The 22,215-nt window shown below is 36.7% G+C and overlaps 1 protein-coding gene across 1 annotated transcript; it reads right to left on the bottom strand.

Moving 5' to 3' along the window:
- Positions 1-3,708: 3,708 nt before the first annotated feature.
- LOC127084834 (high affinity sulfate transporter 2) lies at positions 3,709-19,230 on the bottom strand. Its single transcript, XM_051025356.1, has 12 exons — positions 18,904-19,230; positions 18,744-18,792; positions 18,450-18,654; positions 18,194-18,368; positions 5,554-5,619; positions 5,353-5,466; positions 5,156-5,272; positions 4,941-5,067; positions 4,552-4,838; positions 4,165-4,441; positions 4,000-4,076; positions 3,709-3,849 (listed from the first exon to the last, which is right to left on the bottom strand). The coding sequence occupies exons 1-12, from the start codon at positions 19,228-19,230 to the stop codon at positions 3,709-3,711; spliced, it is 1,962 nt and encodes a 653-aa protein (XP_050881313.1).
- Positions 19,231-22,215: the final 2,985 nt, after the last annotated feature.

Consider the following 22,215-nt stretch of genomic DNA (forward strand, 5'->3'; position numbering starts at 1 on the left):
ATAAGCGCCCTCTTTTCCCTTATTTGGCGTAGTGGTGTGTGTGTGCGCGCGCGTGCGTGTGTGGGTGGGTGGGTGGGTGTGCGTGTGTGTACGTGCGATGATACTTGACTTGAGTCTTGTGATTCGAGTTAAAGCAAAGTGTGATTCGAGTCACCCATCTAGTGAGCAAATCACAGTTGAAAGATTTGTGTTTGATTTGAGTCAAACTTTGAGTCACACTTCCAGATAGCAAATAAAAATTGAAAGAATCATGTTTGATTCGAGTAAAAAAAATGTGTGATTTGTGTCAACCACCTTATAATCTGAGTCAAAGAAAGGTGTGACTCGAGTCATGTATCCAAATCCAAAATCCAATTTCTAAAACTTGTTTATGATTCGAGTCATGGCTTTTCTTGACACAAGTCGTAAATACAAAATAAAATTTATGGGAAATTAAAACTTCATGATTCAAGTCAAGAACTTTCATGATTCAAATCATGCGAGTATGAGTTTCTTGATTTTAATTACAAAATTTATTATTTGAATCATCTTGTATTTACTTTAATCAAAGGTCTGATTTATGCATGCAAAAGACAATTTATCGAAAATGACTCTTTTCTAAGAGATATGCAAATGACTATTTGTGAGGGACTGGATTACTAGAGAGATAAATATATGACAAGCAGCAAAACATTCGGAATCTCAACTATACATTAGGAGAAATTTCATCAAAATAGTGGGTGTAAGAACAAAAATTATTCTACAACAGATTCCATGATTTTGATGATAACAAAGGATGAAACCAAAAATGGCACCCTAACGAAAAGTTTCTAAGTGTGCAAGGTTCTAAAGAAAGAAGAAATAAATCTGATGATGTCATCAGATGCAAAACAAGATCAGATGCAAAATCTCAAGTATCAGAAGAATCTAAAGAGGAATCTCGTTTCAAGAAGCTCTGACTCTGGACAAAACTGCAAAGTATCAGAAGCATCTGAACATGAAGTAAAGTCTAGAAGCTCTGACTCTGAACAAATGCCTTCTGGAAATTCTGAAGTTATCAGCGCCATCTGAACTTTCAAGAGATAACATCAGAAGCAAGTTTCTCCAGATACACAAAGACTCTAATCAGAATTGTTAATCATGATGAAGTAACGTTTAAGCCAAGTTAAAGTTCTGCAAATGGATTTCCTCAATTAGAAAGAGACGTTAATCTCCACTTCCAAGAGAGAAGATACTAATTGTGGTAAGTAGTCACTTCTAAGTGAAAAAGTCTACTGCAGAAGCTATTAATGGAATGGCGTAACTACATCTCAATATCCAACAGACTCAACGCTACTTCAACTCTACTTCAACTCCTATAAATAAGAGAAGAAATCTCATTCAGTATACACAAGAAATCACTAGCCAAAACTATACTGAAATTATATCACGCTCAAGAAAAACATCTTTGTTCTTCAAAGATTTTCACTAAGCTTTTGCTTATCAAGTGAAAAATTTGTTCTTAAGTTTGTAATATTTGCTTTCTTAGAAGCACTCTAGATTACACATCTTGTATCTATTTTTATTTGATTTCCTCAAGTGACTCTTTGTAGTCTGTAGACTTGAGAGGACTAAGAGATTTTCTTTTCTCTTAGGGGTTGTTTGTAATCTTTCAAGATTAGTGGATTAAGTCCTTGTTGAAGGCGAAATCACCTTGGCCGGGTGGACTGGAGTAGCTTTGTGTTATAAGCGAACCAGTATAAAATCATTGTGTGATTTCATTTTGCAAAAGCGCTTATTTTTCAAACAATTCAAACCCCCCCTTTCTTGTTTTTCTCACCTTCAGTGGGAACCTCTCGAGTTTGAATAAATAGACTGACACCCATCCTATTTACATTTATTTAAGAATAATGAAACCAATAGGGGAAACCATAAAGAATCATACATGGTCACTTGTTCGAGAAGGGAGCGTGTCAACCAACGTTTTTCGAAAAGGTTTCTCACATACACTTTCTTACAATGCCCATTAATAAAAATACCAGAAAAGAATCACATTGCATGAAAAATCACCTTACCCGTCCAACGTAAAAGAAAAAACTAGATTACGAAACCATACCCTAATATGAACTCTAATCTTATGTTTGAAGAAATCGTAAAGTATCCTACCGTTAAAGGAATCATTTTTCTTTCTGAAGAATCAATTAAAGGATAAGATCAAGTTTGTATTAAAAATAATATGAATGAAACTCACTAGAAGAAATTGTCGCTGCAAACAACGAAGTAGCAAAAATGGAGCGATTAAGGGAAAACATCTCAGTGATGAGAAATTTTAGAGGATTAGAGAAAAACTGAAATGGAGATAAAAAAGAGATGACGGAATATATATATATATATATATATATATATATATATATATATATATATATATATATATATATATATATATATATATATATATATATATATATAGAGAGAGAGAGAGAAAAATAAAGGCAAGTGGAAGAAATGAAGAGTCACATGGGCACCCTAATCACACTAAGGGATGAGAAGAGACAATCACAGACCGGTAGAGGGTGAATAACTCTAAAGGAAGTCACAAGACTTACCACGACTATGCCAAGGTAGGCTTGGGGCCAACTCTTCCTACCAGGTCTCGGGCGCAAAAGTGACCTAATGAGAATAATCCCATAATACTCCCAAAGACCAAAAGTAAAGATATTTGTGACAAAAAAGACGTTATAGATATAACATCGTGAAACAAATATATATGACCGAGCATAAGATTCTAAGACATATAGATTAGACATATAACTTCTTTAAAAAGAATCTTGTTCAAGCAGGAAACCGAGGTAGAATCGTTCGATATTAGAGCGAATTATATCCTACAATCTGTCGACATGGACGATTCTGATTTGAGTTAAAGGCAAGGGCCAACAACAACCTTAATAAGACTCATATAAAAGGACCACAAACATAAAATTAACGTATACAAAAATTCCTTAAAATTTTATTCCTCTTATATCTAATGATCATTGACTTAGGCGTCAAAGTGTGTGTAAGTACCTCCTCTCTTCAAATCAATTGAACAACCATGAAGACACCGATCTTCAGACTAACGACCAGAACCTGACCATCTTCGAAAAGAAGTTTCCTTGTCGCAAGGACATAGAGATTATTTCAAATGTACCTTTTATTTCTTTGCAATAAATAAAAAGCAACAACCATTAACATTAGACGAGTAAAATCAACACTAGGACAACGAGCAGGCGGTAACGGCAAAAGAAACCTATCCTTATAATTACAAACAATGAGAAAGTATATCAACAACACATTAGAGTTTCAACCTAAAAAACTAAATTCTTCAATTACAAACAGAAAAATATTTAAAATGTAAAAATAAGAAAGATGAATTTTACAAGCTTTAACTATCCCCTAAAACAATCTTTTTGTTTACATTGAGTTCTTGATGATGGAGGTGGCTAAAACAAGTTTTGGAAAGTGATCCCTAGAGGAATTTCAGTATGAGATGCAAGGGAGAGCTGAACAAGAGAGAACAAATAACAATGGTGATATAATGGAAAAGAACGACAATGGCACCGAAACTAGAGTGAACAATAAGAATAAACAAAACTACAGACAACAAATCTACATAGCCTTTCATTATTCATAAGAGTTTCCTTAATACCTTCACAAAACCTTTTCTTCATATCTGATTTAAACACACTTCAGTTGAAATAGTTACTATGTTGTTCATAAATCTGCACCTTTTGGACCAAAAGTTGCAACAGCATCACCTACTGTTAGAAATATTTTATCTTCTCCAATTAAGCCTGATAACTTCGATGCATGAAGCTTCTCAATTACAATTGGTCCCGGGTTCGCCAATAGAAGCTGTCAAAAAGATCACAAACACAAACAATTTTTTACTACAAGTTGAAGATGTTTTATACATTATAATAATATCATCATTAATGTATTTCTTGTCACGCAAGCAACCTATTCAATTTTTACCAACTATTCTGAGTTTTGTTAATTTCCTACCTGAATATCTCTTTTCTTGAGGCTCTTGATTAAATCTTCAAAGGCATGAATTCCACTAGTATCAATATCAGTAACAGCTACAATAATATGGCAGCTTAATTAGTAAATTCAATTATCAAAATCAATCATGAAAAAAGGATGCAAGGATTTCGTTAAAAGCCTTACGCGACATTTCAACAACGAGATATTGTATACTAGGAAATTCACTCGATGTTCTTTGAATCTCTTCATCCGCCAGCCACTTCAATATTCTGTCTTTAATGTAGTTGGAATTTGAGAAGTAGATTGCAGAATCAACCCTGACGATGAGCATGCTGGGAATCTGAGATGCTTTGGGATATTGCAGTATGTTCCGATAAATACTTGTCCCCGGAAGCTTCCCGAGTACCGCGGTCCTTGGCCTTGTCACTTGTAAGAGAATTTTGGCAAAAGATATTGCGACCTGCATAAACAAAAATGGTTTTAAACCGGAGTTGCAATAACATCGCGATACTCAATATTGTAAAAAAATTATGGTCAAATACAGCGAAAAGTATTTGATATTTGGATTACCGCGATTAGAAGGCCAATCTCAACACTTTGGAAGATGACACCGAAGAAGGCTCCCATGCAAGCTAGAAAGTCGAATTTGTCAACTTTCCATAGAAGAACAGCTGCTTTAATATCGACAAGGCTCATCACAGCAGCTATGATAATTGATGCAAGCACTGCATTCGGAGTGTACTTGAACAGCGGCGTAATCACCAACAGAGTTAACAACAACACGATGGACATGACTATGTTTGATACGGCAGTTTTACAACCAGCCATATAGTTCACAGCCGACCGCGAAAACGATCCTGCAAAATATCAGAAACAAACACTCATTAATATAGGATGATTTACAAGATTCTCAATAGAAGCTAAAACATGATTGATTGAATTAGTCCTCTTTTTTGTACCTGTAGCCACATAACAAGATGTCATTGAACCGATAATGTTCATTGTTCCCAATGCCACCATTTCTCTATTACCATCTATCGAATAGTCTTTCATAGCAGCAAATGTTCTTCCAATAGCCACAGCTTCCTATACACATTTAACAATATTGTCTCAAATGTCCTATAAATGTTAATGAAACAAAACAGAAGAGAAAAACTCGGTAAATGTTTCTTACCGTGAGCGCTACCATGCCAGATATCACACCAATCCTAATACCAGCACTTAAATAGTTTCCACTGAAATATATCTCATTCACAGAAGATGGATTCACACCCCTTCTTATATGTTTCACCTGAAATAACATTGTTTTAAGTCTTAATGCTTCATTTTGTTGAAAACTATTCAAGAAATTTTAAACGAAAAGCTACTTACAATTGCTACTCCTTTCTTGTCAGCCCTTGTAATGTAAACAGAAAAAGTAGAGACAATAACACATATCATAGGAGAAATTGCAGCCACCCAAAAGAGATTCTTTTTCTTCTTAGCCTATTCATTACAACATAACAATAGTTATATATTAAAGGTTCAATAAATGGAAATGAAGAGAGAAAGAGAAATTTTTGGCATTCTTACAATATATTTTGTTGTAAGAAGGAAAGCCAAGAATGATACTCCAATTACTATTGTCTCCCAATTCCACTGTAACCAAAAATTAAAACAACTTAAGTAAGTCCTTATAACATAAAGGCTTAAATAAGTGCTTGCGTATAAGTTACTTCTCTATCAAAGGATAAAATAAAGTCAAACTGTATTCCTAAATTGTTTTGAGGAACTTACCGAAGAAAGCTCAAAATAGATTATCAAGTTATGGTAACTTATTTTCGTAAGTTCTTTTATATAGATGTCTCACAAGTACTTATTGTTGAGATATAAGATATCCTCCAAGTTGTGTGTGACCCAAGTCCAAAGTGAACTAGGATTTAGAATTTGTTATTTAGTTTGTTATAGTTTGTTACTTATGTAAATCAATTTGTAACAGAATCATTCTTCAATAATAGAATCCTTATTTTTTATATTCTATCTTTCTTTTCTCTCCTCATAAAAGTGTCTCACGCACTAATAAATTGGTACCTAGAGCTCCGGTTACATTCTTGATCGTGCTTTCAAGAATCACACGTTAGTGATCGTGTTTCCGAGATTGCGGATTGTTAATCGCGTTTGTTGCAAAGATGAATGACACCAACGGCATTCCAAATTCTCTTTCAATTTTTGAAGGAAAGAATTGGATTCGATGGAAAAAACAGATGCAATCCTTGTTCGGCTTTCATTAAATCCAAGAAGTGATTACTAATATCGTCCATGAGCTTGCTGAGAATGCAATCAATGCTCAGAAAATCGCGCACAAGGAGACGAAGAAGAAATACTGCAAGGCCGCGTATTGCATTCAATCGGCGGTAGATTCAGAGAATTTCGACAAGATCTCTCATGCTGAATCGACAAAGGAGACATGGGATATTTCTGTCAAGTACTATGAAGGAGATAAGAAAGTCAAAGTCGTCAAATTGAAGACTTTGCGACAACGGTATGAACTGCTGCAGATGGGAGACGACAAAAAGATTGTAGGCTATGTGTCGAAGGTGCAGAACCTCGTCCATCTCATGAAAGGTTGTGGTGAAATCCTAACTGATAAGATGATAGTTGAGAAGGTAATGTGTATATTGACCTCTCACTTTGATCACGTTATTGTAGCTATTCAAGAATCTAACAATCTTGAAACCCTAAAACTGGAAGATTTGGTTGGTTCGTTGGAGGCATATAAGATTAGGATTGTCGAAAGGAAAAAGGTTCAAGATTCAATACAAGCACTGCAGACTCAGGCTTGGAAGACGCATGGTGGTTCCAACAAGTTCAAAGGAAAAGAAGACAAGACTCAGAGCAAGAAATCTTGGTCGAACCCTCAAAAGCATAAGGTCGATGATAACGCTTATGAATCCTCAAAAAGAGGAGAAGGAAATCCCTATCAGAAAAACAAAGATAATAAAGGTGTGTGGTGCTATAACAATGAAAAGTGGGGTCATGTGGCCAAGAATTATTAGTACAACAAAGACAAGGGAGCAACAAAAAGCAAGGAGGATGGAGAAAACCTTGCACAATAAGATTCAGATGATTATGAAGATATGATTGTTATGGCTGCAGTTGCAAATGACCATGTCGACTCCAATATCTGGTTTTTCGATTCGGACTGTTCAAATCACATGACTGGTCAAAAAGTGTGGTTAGCATATTTCGACTCGTCGATGAAGAGCAAGGTCAAATTTGTTGATAATATCTCGTTGCAAGCAGAAGGTACTAGCGACATAGTTTTTTAAAGGAGCAACGGAGGAAAAGTTATGATCAAATATGTACTTTATGTACATGGAATAAAGTACAATCTGCTAAATGTTGGACAACTGGTCAAAACATTTTCTTAGTAATTGTGAAAGATGGAGCCTTGGAACTGTTCGACACTCAGAATAATTTGGTTTTGAAATCCCCTTTGTCAAAGAATAGAACATTCAAGACCATGATAAGTTTGACTGAAGTACAATGTCTAAAAATTGTTGTCAACCACAAGCATAATTGGATGTGGCATTTGAGGTTTGGACATTTGAACTTTCGTTCACTCAATCAACTAATTACTCAAGATATGACAGTTGGTATACCAATTCTATAGATCCCCGATAAACTCTGTGAAGGTTGTTTAGTCAGAAAGAAATCCAGAAAATCTTTCGTTTCGACTATGCCAATGATATCCTCCTACATACTCAGAGTTGTACATTCAGATGTATGTGGACCTTTTAAGGAGCATACCATTGGTGGAAACATGTATTTTGTTTCATTTGTCAATGAGTTTATTAGAAATTTGTGGATCTATGTGGCCAAGAGAAAGGATAAAGTATTCAAAATCTTCAAGAGATTCAAGATGCTTGTCGAAAACTAGAGTGAGAAGAAGATCAAAGTTATGAAAATAGATAAAGGTGGCGAATACACATCCAAGATGTTTGAAGAATTATGTGCAGAACATGGTATTCATCATGAGGTAATTGCTTATTACACGCCTCAACATAATGGAATGATAGAAAGAAGAAACAAGACCACATTGGACATGGCGAGATGTATGCTGAAGTAGAAGAATCTGTCAAAATTCTTATGGGGTGAAGCTGTTTCCACTACTGTTTATATTTTGAACAGGTTCCCTACCAAGAAGTTGAAGAACAAGGTTCCTAAAGAAGTTTGGAGTGGAAAATGACCATCAGTGAGTCATCTGAATGTGTTTGCTCTATTTGTTATAAGCATGTTCCTGATGCTAGAAGAAGGAAGATTGATGACAAGAGTGAATCTATGATTCTGGTAGGATATCATAAAATTGGTGCATACAGGTTGTTCAATCCAATTAATAAGAAAATCGTGATAAGTCGAGATATTGTGATTGGTGAAAATTTTGCCTGGGATTGGAATTCTAATGATGCAATTGACCAGTCATTGATGAGCTATGATTTTGATGAAGGAAGTAATGATGTCGAAGTATATGATATTGTTGATATCCTAGTCAAAGTCGAAGCAGTTGCTGACATGCCCGACATAGTCAAAGTCGAAGATGGTGTAGCTAGTACTAGTCAAAGACCTCAAAGAACTAGAGTTCATCCTACACGACTTCAAGATTATGAAGTGACTGGTGATGATGAACTCACGCCAGATGGAGAACTAGTTCATTTTTCCTTAATTGCAGGTGTTGAACCAATCAACTATAGAGAAGCCTTCATTGATAAAAAGTGGAAGTCAGCTATGATCGAAGACTTACAAGCAATCGAAAGAAATAACACATAAGAGTTAGTTGAATTGCCAACATATACAAAAGCTATCAAAGTGAAGTGGGTGTTCAAGTTGAAACACAATGTTGATGGGTTGATAGCAAAACATAAGGCGAGATTGGTCGCTCGAGGTTTCCTTCAGAGAGTAGGTGTCGGTTACTCTGAAGTATATGTACCAGTAGCAAGATTGGAGACTGGTAGCCTTGGCATGTAAGCAAGGCTAGTCGACATTTCACTTAGATGTGAAATCATCATTTTTAAATGGATCTTTGGATGAAGAGGTTTATGTCATACAACCTCCCAAGTTTATGATTCAGGAGGAAGCAACAAAAGTATACAAGTTGTACAAAACGCTTTATGGTCTTAAGCAGGTACCTAGGGCATGGAACAAGAAGATCGACTCATACTTAGTCGAATTCGGATTCGTCAAATGAAAATCTGAGTATGATGTCTATGTTCAGGTTGTAGCACAAGATATAACAATCATATGCATATATGTCGATGATTTGTTAATAATAGGAAGTAGCTTGGAGAACTTGTCGAAGTTCAAAGAGCTGATGAAGAAGGAATTTGAAATGTCGGATCTAGAAAACTTGTCTTATTTCATAGGCATGTAATTTCGAATTTTGAAGCAAGGTATAATGTTATATCAAAGAAAGTATGTCAAAGAGATACTCAAGAGATTCAGGATGGATGATTCGTCTCCTATATCTTCACCTGTCAAATCAAATTTGAAGTTGGAGAAGTATGGAAAGGAAGACAAAGTCGACACAACTTTGTTTAAATAAATTGTCAGATCTCTGAGATATGTGTGCAACAGTTGACCCGATATAGGTTTCTCTGTCGGATTAGTGAGCAGATACATGAGTGAACCAATGGTCTCACACGTGAAGGCTGTAAGAAGAATCCTGAGATACTTAAAGAGATCGATAAACTATGGAATTATATTTCGACAAGACTCTGAAAGCAAAGAAGTTATGGTTACTTGTTATTCAGATGCTGGTTTGTGTGGATATAAGGAAGGTCGAAGAAGTACAACCGGTTACTTCTTTCAAGTGTTTGGTGGATCCTATGGCATTGTCATCGTGTGAGGCCGAATATATAGATGGATCATATGTTGTGTGTCAAGCAATTTGGATCAGATATGTGCTTGAAGAAATGGAGGTTGAAGTGAAAAAAATCTCTGGTGTTACAGATCGACAACAAATCAACCATAAATCTTGCAAAGAATCCAGTTTTGCATGAAAAGAGTAAGCACATCGAAGATAGATTTCATTTTTTTAGAGAGAAGGTAAATCGAGGTGAACTTGAAACGACGGCTGCTCAAGTGAAACACAGTTGACCGATATTTTCACCAAAGGATTGAAGATCGACATATATTTAAATTTAAGAAAGAAATTAGAAATAGTTCATATCGACTATGATTAGCATATGTTTGACAACTTAGATTATAGAGAGTATGTTGAGATATAAAATATAATTCAAGTTGTGTGTGCCCAAACCCAAAGTCAATTAGGGTCTGTTACTTTGTTTGTTATAGTTTGTTATTTAGTAGCCAGATAATTTTACATATAAACACATACCTATGTAAATCAATTTGTAACACAATCAGAAGATTTTTTTTTAATATTCAATTTTTTAAAAAAACTATCCATATTTTCAAAAAAAATTACATTTATGGGCAATTTTTGTCCTAAAATGGCCATGGGCGCCACCCTAGATGGCGCCTACCCTTAAATTTAGGGCAAGTCGCCACTAGGAGTGGCGCCTACTCCTATTTCTTTTTTTTTTAATTGTTTTTGTTTTTTTTTTTAATTTTTTTTAATATGTTTTTAATTATTTTTTTAATTTTTTAAAATCTTTTTTAACTTATTTTAAATTTATTAATTTATATTTATTATAATTTATATTAATTTATATTAATACATATATATAAATAATATTATTTACAAGATATATATATATATATATATATATATATATATATATATATATATATATATATATATATATATATATATATATATATATATATATATATAGATAGATATTAATTTATATATATTAATTTAATTTATAATAAAATAATATTATTTACAAATTTTTGGGAGAATTAGGGTTAATCATGTTAGGCTTAATTAATCAATTATAATTAGGGTTTATTGATCGGTTATAATTAGAGTTTGGTAGTTATGACCTAATTCAAACCCTAATTCTCCCTAAGACTAATTAAACAAGTGCGACACTAATTAGGGTTAAGTACATTGATGTACAACATAGATTTTTTCCTATAAATAAAGTGTTATTTCCTTGCATTTTCTTCACCACTATTTCCTATCACTTTCTCTATCAAGTTGAGTTCATGGCATCCCCCAGACCGTCATCATGGCAGCGAACATCATCAAGGCGGCCGGATCCTGAACCAGTAATCTTAAAAAGGGATGGGCATGTTATTTTCTCGCCTGTGAAACCCCCAATGGAGATGAAATTTTGGAACATCCGTTCGTTGGACCAACTAAAAAGGTCCTTGATGTCTTGGTTAGAGGGAGATTACCAACCTGGTGAAGTCATCAAAAGGATTCAGAGGCTTAGAAGAAGGTTCTCATATGAAACTGGAGAAACGGAATGTTGGTGGGTTGAAGTTGAAAGCGACATTGATTGCATCCAAATGATGCATGGATCAGATGACATAGTGTTAACTGTTGTAATTTCCTAGATTTTAATGGTTGTTTGTGTTTATGTTCTTGTATTTGTTATTGTTCTATTACTTGTTCTTGTTTTAGTACTTGTTCTTGTTCCAGTATTTGTTTTTGTTTTAGTAATTGTTGTTGTAATGTTAGATGTTTGTGTTTGTTGTTCCAGTGTCATCTTCTATTTGGAATAAAAAGTAAACTTTATAGATAAATAGCATTGGTACACAGAGTTATGAATATGAAAACTATGTTGTGTAACTAGATCCACGATATGGACATTTGTTCTTATTATGCCCCAGTTGTCGACATATGCTACACTTCCTCTGCATTTTCTCTGCGACGTCCATTTCAGTTCTAACGCGCCTGCTGTTTGGGCGACCACTTTTATTCCGCCGCATCGATTCGTTGTGCCAAACAATTTCCCCATCATACTCTGGCCAATATGCCTCCAATGCTACCACCGGAAAGGGATTGTCGTATACATTTAGCAATGTTGCAACTTTGTAGATGGGAGACACTAGCGACAATGCATCGAAGTGGTTGTGTGAACACGCTGCAATGACATGGGAACAAGGCATACGATAGGCCTGAAATTGACCACAGTCGCACCAACAGTCTGGTATTAGGACCCTATACTCTTGTCTGGGCAGCCCCTGGTTGTGGTCAATTGTTTCCTTGACACTGAAAGTATGGCCATGGCGGTCGAATTCTGTAACCCGATGGCTGCTTGCTTTGGCAGATTCCTCCCTCATAAACTTCATGCAGGCATCACTATATACTTGACTCTTCTGTAACACTTCATGTCAGCGTTTCCCTCTTGTTACGAACAACGTTGCCATCCGAAAATAGGTCGCACTCACCAAAGCGGTTACCGGGAGGTTACGTATGCCCTTAAAGACACCGTTCATTGATTCCACAAGATTTGTTGTCATGTGGCCCCACCTCACCCCATCGTCGTATGACCTAGTCCACTTTGCTCTGTCAATATTATCGATCCACCTCCCTGCATCAGAATTTGCCAACACTATTTCCCGGCGGTAGTATTGGAATCCATGTTGGTTTAATGCATACCCCGCGTTTATCAAATTTTGCTTCAAGAAATTATCTTTGAACTCCCGCACAAAATTTTGAGCAATATGCCTGATGCAGTAGACATGCGTAGACGGGGGGTCATGCCAACCATTTGCTGGATTATTGTATGCACTGTCTATAGAAGTGTGCCTGTCAGAAATCACACAGATGCCAGCTTGTGGAGTCACGTGCGTTCGGAGATTCTTAAGGAAGAAACTCCAAGCAGTAGCCGTTTCTCCTTCTACCAATGCAAAGGCTATTGGGAAAATATTAGAATTTCCATTTTGTGCGACCGCCATCAGTAACGATCCTTTGTATTTCCCATACAGCCAAGTTCCATCGACCTGAATAAGCGGCTTGCAGAATGTGAAACCGATGATGCAGGGACGGAATGCCCAGAAAAGTCTATGGAATATTCCATTACCTTCTAGACGAGTTCCGTCAGGGGATTGTGCCGGCAAGGTCTCTATTATAGAAACCGTCCCAGGTGAATACAAATGTAGTGCAGCCAGGTAGCGCGGAAGTTGTTTGTATGATTCCTCCCAATTACCGTATACCAGTTCAATTGCCTTGGTTTTCGCTAACCAAGCCTTTTTATACGACGGTGTATATTTGAAAACAGCAACACAATGGGAGATAATAGTTTTGACCTTGAGTGACAGGTCAGCTTCAACAAGAGGTATTATGGAATGGCAGATCATATCATGGCTAAGTTTGCGATGATCCTGTGCCATGTTTGTGTTGACGCAAGTGTGAGCTTGAGAAATGGACCCTATCACCCACGCATTATGTTTCTTCTTGTACGATGCCATCAACCTATACCCACACTCCGGGTTTTTGCATAAAATAACGTATCTTTCCGGGTTTGATTTGTTAACATCATAGTCAACACAGTTTTTCAAGTGCCAGTTTTTTATTGCTAACAGACACTCTTCCTTGGTCCGAAATTGGTCACCCTTCTTTAACTCCTCATCAGACCTCATATATGGGTTGTAGAACATATCTGATGAGGGCTCATCCTCGCCCAAGTTAAGGGTTGTGAAGTGCGCAGGCGGTGAGTAGTGTTGCGCTATAGGTATTTGTACTTGGTCTTCGTCTTCGGAATCACGGTTCACCAAGTCATCAACCACGTCTTCTGCATCATCAACCACATCGTCTTCAACAGGGTGTTCAACATCTTGTTCGTCATCAACCACGGGATCAATAACCTGTGACTGAATATTCTGTGTTGGTTGAAATTGTTCCAACACAATGTACAACACTATATATTCGTAACCAGAATACTCATGGTTACGAAACATGTATTGTGCCTCCATGTCATTTTGAATCAATGACTTATAAAACCTGACTGAGTTATTTTCAGAAAAAAAAGGTTGTTGATAAAAAATTTGGGACACAGGTTGTCTAAGTTTGGACTCAATCTTTTTTTTCAGATAAGAGAAGTCAGCTCCTCTATTTAGACAAAAACGAGTGCAATCGGTGTTTCTAAATAGGAAGCCAGACATATCACATTCATAAGTCTCACCATTCACGTGAGCTTTGATTTTGTATTGTGATGAAGATGCCATGATATGTGAAGATATGTGTGAAATATGTGAAAATATTGTGAAGATTTTGTGAAGATTTTGTGAAGATATTGTGAAGATTTTGTGAATACCTTTATGAAAATTTGTGTGAATACTTATACTCACACATCCACCAAGCCTTCCCCTAGACAAGACAAGTGCAACCTAATCTGTACCAATGCATGCTAACCTATCCACCTAGCCTGCACCTAGCCTGCAAGATTCCCACGCATGCCTATCCATCAAATGTCTTCACCACCTAGTCTGCAAGATTCCCACGCATGCCTATCCATCAAATGTCTTCACCACCTAGTCTGCAAGACTCCCACGCACGCCTATCCATCAAATGTCTTCACCACCTAGTCTGCAAGATTCCCACGCATGACTAATATTTTGAACTGTTTTAATTTTGGTCAAATAGGTTATTAACTATAATTCACTAAGTATTTAGATTTGGACTCCCAACCTTCATATAATTTTTCTCTAGTTATCAATTGAATCGATTTAACTAAATATTTAAGTATCCATTTAAGTCTCTTTATCTCTACATGCATGCAGCTCCACCTAGCCAAGACAAGACAATACAAGACTTTAATGTATTCGCCACCTAGAGTGGCGAGTTCATGTCTTATCCTGACCTACTGATGCATGCAGTAGACGTGTCAAAATTATTACATGCATGCAGCTCCACCTAGCCTGCAAGATTCTCAAACAAGACAAGACTTTAATGTATTCGCCACCTAGAGTGGCGAGTTCATGTCTTATCCTGACCTACTGATGCATGCAGTAGACGTGTCAAAATTATTACATGCATGCGCCTCCACCTAGCCTGCAAGATTCTCAGACAAGACAAGACTTTAATGTATTCGCCACCTAGAGTGGCGAGTTCATGTCTTATCCTGACCTACTGATGCATGCAGTAGACGTGTCTTATGTGAAGACATGCATGCAGCTCCACCTAGCCTGCAAGATTCCCAACCAACTTTGCATGCATTACTCCTTCCCAGATTTTTGCATGCTTTACAGGTGTCCAATTTTTTTACATATTCATACTATTTGAATACGGTTATAAATAGCAGGTCATTCTTGAAAATTTACATCAGCCACTAACACTTTTATTCAGAGAACTCCGGCGAAACTTTTCATCAACAAACATACGTTCTACATTGCAATCATGTTTCTTTTTACCATGGGCCAAGAACACAGAGGCACTAGGGCAAACATTGCCTCATTCGTAAGTTTTTCTTGAACATTGTCTCTTTCGTATGTTTACAATTTATTTTTTAAAACTCCAATCTAATGATTGTTTATATTATTTGTTTTTAAAGGATCCCAAGAAATTTCGTCAACGTTCACACCCTATGCCTTATCCAGACCCATGGTGCGTACCTTACATAGAGCGTGCGGGGTTCGGTCATGTTATGCATGTGGTAAATGCCATAATTGATGTGAAATTTATTCTTGCTTTGTGTGAACGTTGGAGACCAGAGACACACACTTTTCACCTACCAATTGGTGAATGTACCGTCACACTAGAGGACGTGTACATGATTTTGGGTCTTCAAATAGATGGTAAGCTTGTGACTGGAAATGTTCAACAGCCCAACGAACTATGTGTTCAAATGTTGGGCGTAGATCTGGTCGAGGGTGAGGGATCTGCAAAAGCAAGGGGCCAGGGTATTAAACTATCGAGCCTCCAATTCTACCACAACTCTATAAATTTGACTGAGGATTCGTCCGAACAAGAAAAAATAATAAAAACAAGGTTTTACATTATGTTATTGTTTGGGAACTTGCTATTTCCCGAAGGCACGGGAAATAGCATAAACTTTAGGTACTTGAGTTTGCTCGAGGACATAGATAGAATAAGCACGTATAGTTGGGGTTCTGCTGTATTGGCTTTCCTATATAGCTCTTTGTGTAAAAATGCACAAAATGACCATTGTACATTTTCTGGATGTGCTTTTTTGCTCCAAACATGGGGGTGGTGGAGATTGCCGAGGCTAGCCCCCGAAAATCCTAACGTCTACTCCTTCCCCTACGCAACTAGGTAAATTTATGATGTTATTTCATTTTGTATATTTATTCTATAAATATTTGTAAATAATATTATTTATCTTTTTTTGTTTAGGTTCAATGCAACCGGACTAGATTACAGTCTTACCCCGAAAAATAAAATAATATTTTATCGTCAACTCTTGGATCGTCTCCGAGCACAAGATGTATTACCACTAAATCATTCATCTTCTAACTAATTTATTAATATCAAGCATTATCAATAAATAACATATTTATTTTTTTCTTTGCAGTTTATTTGGAGGCCATATTTGGGATTGGAACATCAACCCAACCCCGAAGATACAGCTGTTTGGACAGCAAAAACGGCTATCATGTGGTTCACCACTGTGGAGATGCACCAAAGTGACCGTGTCAAACTGCAATTCGGAATGCGTCAAGAAATCCCAGACCCTCCAATGTCTTTGGAACCTTGGCATCTTAAAAAAGTCAGCCACCAGTGGTATGCCCAAAATTGGAAGGCATTTGCAAAGGAGTTCCGTAAAATGTGGAAAGAGCGTGCCCACTATGTTCTACTATTTCCGGTGGCGCCCAACGAAATGAAACTGACAAGGGAATATGTGGATTAGTATAGAGCAAATACAAATCCAGAAATGATTGTGTCTGACCCGTTCTATTTGGACGATCCCCGAATGCAACAACCATATTTCCAACAACAACAACCACCACAATATTCCCAACAACAACAAGCACCACAATATTCCCAACAACAACAACCACCACCATATTACCAACAACAACCACCACCACCGTATTACCAACAACAACCACCACCACCGTATTACCAACAACAACCACCACAACACATGTCCACCCCCCAACCAAATCAACACTACATACCACAAACTCAACCCCAATATCATGAAGATTACCAACATCAACCTCAACATTCCCACCACCATCAACAGTCCCAACACCTACCACAAACTCAATCCCCCCACCAACACCAATCCCAACACTTTCATCACGACGATGTCCCAGGCTCTTTCAGTCCTCCACTTAGCCCCAACACAGGTATACAAGAGGATTACCAACAAGACTACTACACACCACAACAAACATTGTTCTTTGGCCAACCTGATTCAACCCTCAACTACCAAAGGCCACATTTCGAGGGCGCACCCAACAGGAGTCAGTTTGTCCCACCGAGACAAAGCTTTGAGGGCGCAGAGGGCACCCACCTTTCCTACAGCATTGAAGGAACTTCGACCCAACCACAACGGCAAACGGCAAGGGGACGCGTTAGGACTAGGGGAGGGAATAGGGAAGCACCACCACCACGTGAACCGTCTAGACGAGTAGTTAGACCTCCCCCGTGCGGATCGTACCAGGGACCGCATAATATGTGATAAATCCCAAATTAATAATGCATTTTAATCATATCTTTATAATATTTGTCTTGAGTATTATTTTAATATAAATATATTGTGTTTATTAATATAAATTAATATATATATATATATATATATATATATATATATATATATATATATATATATATATATATATATATATATATATATATATATATATATATATATATATCTTGTGTATTTTACAAATATATACATAATATTATTTATTTACATGTATATAAATTAATATATTTTAATAATTTATAAATAATATTATTTACTCATAAATAAAATTTATATATATATATATATATATATATATATATATATATATATATATATATATATATATATATATATATCTTGTAAATAATATTATTTATATATATGTATTAATATAAATTAATATAAGGGTAGGCGCCATCTAGGATGGCGCCCATGGTCAATTTAGTATATATAATTGCCCATAAATGTAATTTTTTTGAAAATATGGGTATTTTTGAAAAAAAATTTAAAAAATTGAATATTTAAAAAAAATCTTCACACAATCATTCTTTAATAATAGAATCCTTATTTTTATATGCTCTCTTTTCTCTTCACATAAAAGTGTCTCCGGCACTAAGATTTAAATCAAAGCTGAAATAAATCAATAGAAAGCTTACGCCATGGTGGGCTGCTTTAAAAACGGATCTCATGACAGAAATAATATCAGTTTTCTTAGTGAACTGTTTTATGCCAAGAAGACCTTTAAGCTGTTGGAGTGCAATAGTAATGGCAGCTCCACCCATGAATCCAACAATGGCAGCATGAGATAGGAAATCAATCAAGAAACCGAGCCTGCGAAATTCACCTCGTACGGATTATAACATAACCAACACAAAGACAAGAATCATTTTACTACCAATCCAATAATAGTACCTTAAAAGTCCAAGTGCCATTTGAGTGATTCCTGCAAAGAAAGTCGCGGTAAATACAAGACGAAGATATTCATGACTTTTGAAGTTAGGGATTTCATCAGTTAGCAAGGTGCCAAGCAAGAGAGACACCACAGCTACTGGTCCTATTGCAATATCTCTTGAACTTCCCATAAAAGCATACACAAGAGGAGCAACAAAACTTGTATCTACAACAAGAAACCAAGTCATCGTCATCATCATCTTATAACCGAACTAATAAGTCGAAAATACTTGTAGGATAAACAAAGATTCTTACATAGTCCATAATGTGGTTCCAAATTTGCAAGATTTGCATATGCAATATCCTGATGTTTATTCACATTTACACAAGCATCTAATCAGATATCATCATAGATTCATAGTATCGTGTCGTGTCGTGTCGTGTCGTAATATTATTTCTCGAAATATCTATATACCTGAGGAATGCAAAGACTTGCAATGGTGAGTCCAGCAATCAAATCACCCTTGAAACTCTTAAGATTGTAATCTCTTCCCCACTCGAAAATCGGGAAAACAGTTTGGAGTCCAAGAACAAACCTTCTTGATACCGTTTGGTTCTTAAACTTGCCAAAAGGGTCATCTGAGAAGAAAGTTTCATTGAAATTATGTTTGATATCTTGGAAAAGTGATTGCTTAGGAGGAGTTGAAACTTTGTGAATATGTTGTGGAAGAGTATTATCATGATTGCTTTTTATTTCCTCCATTGTCATTGCCACAGCTCCATCATTAAGAACCTCACTCATTTTAAGTAATGGCTTTGCAATGCAAAATCAACCATACACTAATAATTCAGAAACAAAAATGTAGCTTTTGTAGTTTAGCATGGAAGTCTATTTTTTTCTTAAAAGTCTTCATGTTAGAAAAGTATAGGTAGCTGCATAGTAACATTTAGTTATTTGAAGTTTAGCTTAAAGTTAAGAGAATCATATTGGAATAACCGGTTAATTTGGATAAAGAATATTATTGAATCTTAGAGAGACATTGTGAAAGTGCCAAACCAAGTGATGTCACAAGAGAGGACAGGACATGACCCTTGCACTTGTTTAAGTCACCTGGTGGATTTAAAGAGGCAATAAATCAATGGTTAGGGAAATTATAAGTTTGTGAAAAATGAAAAATACGAATTATGGGTTAGATTAACGCTACGTGAAAAAGCAATAAGCTCCTCATTATTGCAAAAATGCTTCACAAAATATAAATTTGTGAGGGAACAAGCTCCCTAGTTAAATAGAGAGTCGTATATATTTAGCTAGAGGCTTCCACGTAGCTAATTAGTTTGGGGTTAATCCCTTTACAAATTGTCATGCATAAATTTCCACCTGCTAACACGCAGGCGTAGGAGCAGTCTAGTGGCACAGACGTGTCAGTAATTTGATAGGGGATAAGCCCCTAGTAAATGCACCTATATTTTGACATTTGTGAAGGAAAAAGTCATAGCCAGAGTGTCAGTCATTTGTTTGGGGATTACGCCCATAGCATATTCATATACGTTTTGTCGTTACCGGGATTTAACGATAACGAAATTGGGACTGAACTAAAGGATGCCTCCTCAATCGAAGAGAGAAGAAAAAACAGAAGTGTCGCCACCGAATTTTATTTGGATTTCCTCTATCGGAGGGGAGAAAAAATAGTCGATAAAACCCTCAAAGAGAAAAGGAAATCCAGCGATGATTCCTAGTGAAGGCTAAGAATACCTAACTTTATTAGGGATAAATGAAATGCAATGATGATTCTCAGCAACGACTGGGACATCTGAATTTGCAGGGGAGAGAAGAATTTCAGGGATGATTCTTTAGCAATGGCTAGAATACCTGACTCTTCTAGGGGGAACTCTAAGATATAACAAAGCAGTTCAATGACAATTCCTAGCAACAGTTGGAATACCTGACTCTACTTGGGGAGATATCTTGAGTGTCGACTTTATTGGGGAAAATCTCTAACAATGGCTAGGAAGTTCTGAAGTTTGATGAATCATTCTTGAGTACAATTGAGGTGTAATTTCAGATGATACTTATGTTGCAATGTTATGCATGCAAGATGTCGATGTATGTTCGGGCCCTTTTTTTGGATATGCAAATGCAAGGTTTGCAAGTTATGCTAAGTATGATTGGGCTTTGCGGGGAATAATTTGTTTGGCGTGCCAATGATGATTGGGCTTAAAATTTTCTTGGGGAAAATGGATTGACTTCCCGACATTGAAATCCTGGAATTTTTTATGTCCAAGCCAAAAGAAGGTGCAATATCTAAGGGTTTCTGTTGAGGAGAAACTCTGATTAGGCCAAATCCGAAGGACTTTGTGGTGTTGAGGTATACTGAGCATGTTACCTTTAGATACTTTTGAAAGAGAAGTAATTCGATGTTTTTTCCTTAAAAAGGTTTTTCTTTTAGCAAAAGTTGTTTACCGAAAAAATTTCAATGCGATGTCAATTTAAGAAAAAGTCATGTTCCAACAAACAAAGCAAAAAAAGTAAAAACATTGAGCACATATGAGGGAATTGACTCATGCATGAGGTACTTAACCTTAAAAATGTATGAAAGTCCAAAGAATGCAATGTTTAGTCTAAAAAAAAGAGTATTGTTGATGAAGAAATGTTGCAATGTTGAAGTGTAGTGTTGATGTGCTATCTATCAGGAAGAAGACTTGGAAATCATTTGATTTGAATTGCACTGAAGTCTATGAATGTAGGTGAATACTTTGAATAACTAGGGCCTACGCCCCATACGCAGAGGTACTCTAGACAAGGATAGGAAAAATCCCTCTCATCCTTCTTCGTTGCTTAAAGCATGTGGCGTACAATTCTAATCATGGTTGACAAATGTTGAAGAGGAACCATTTTGTTGTGCTTGAATAGTAGTCTAGTATCCAGTCTGTCTGATTTGTATGATGTCTTAACTTGGCTGACTTGAATGTGAAGTCTTAAGTTGAGGTCCAATGCAGCTTCAGCATAGGGGATTAGTCTTATCAAGTGATCAAGAGGCTTCTGATCACTTGACTAGACTGGGGGAATAGGTACATGTCAAAGGATTTAGTTGATCAAAGAAGACTCTGATCAACTTAATCAAATAGGGGAAAATCCAATTATAAGTCAGGAACAAGGATTTAGAATCACAAAGAAGCCTAAGTGTTAAACATATCAATTATTTGATAAAATGGGTTTCTAGGTCACAAAATGATCCAAAAAGCAATGCAGGAAAATATCTCAGAAAATCTAAGTTGTTGTCCAAAAAGTAGCCCTTGCTACTTATAGTACTATGGTCTGAGCTGTCATGCTCGCTAGGCGAGCAGAATGGCTCGCCTAGCGAGCCCCCAAATAGGCACCAAAGGCACCTGCGCCCAGAAATATCTAACTTCAGACTTCACATGTTCGCTAGGCGAAGAAACCTTCGCTAGGCGAAGCCCACGCTTCCACCTTCGCTCCAGCGAGTTTTGGTGGTTTTGCTACTGGAATGCTCGCTGCAACCTCGCTAGAGGCTCGCCTAGCGAGTGAGTGCTGGCTGCTCCTTTGACCAAGTCTGGGAGCGTTCGCTACCTCCTTCGCTGGGTGCTCGTCTAGCGAGTTTGTTGATGTTTGCTACTGTAAAATACTGGAGATGTTCGCTGGATGCTCGCTGGGTGCTCGCCTAGCGAGCACTTCGCCACAGCACTCGCCTAGCGAGCATGCTGATGAATGCTTTCTTCTCTTGGTCCCTTTGCCAACTTTCTTGTGCCTTCATTTTCTATTATTTCA

Source organism: Lathyrus oleraceus, chromosome 1 (genome assembly GCF_024323335.1).
Source record: "Lathyrus oleraceus cultivar Zhongwan6 chromosome 1, CAAS_Psat_ZW6_1.0, whole genome shotgun sequence".
Classification (NCBI taxonomy): domain Eukaryota; kingdom Viridiplantae; phylum Streptophyta; class Magnoliopsida; order Fabales; family Fabaceae; genus Lathyrus; species Lathyrus oleraceus.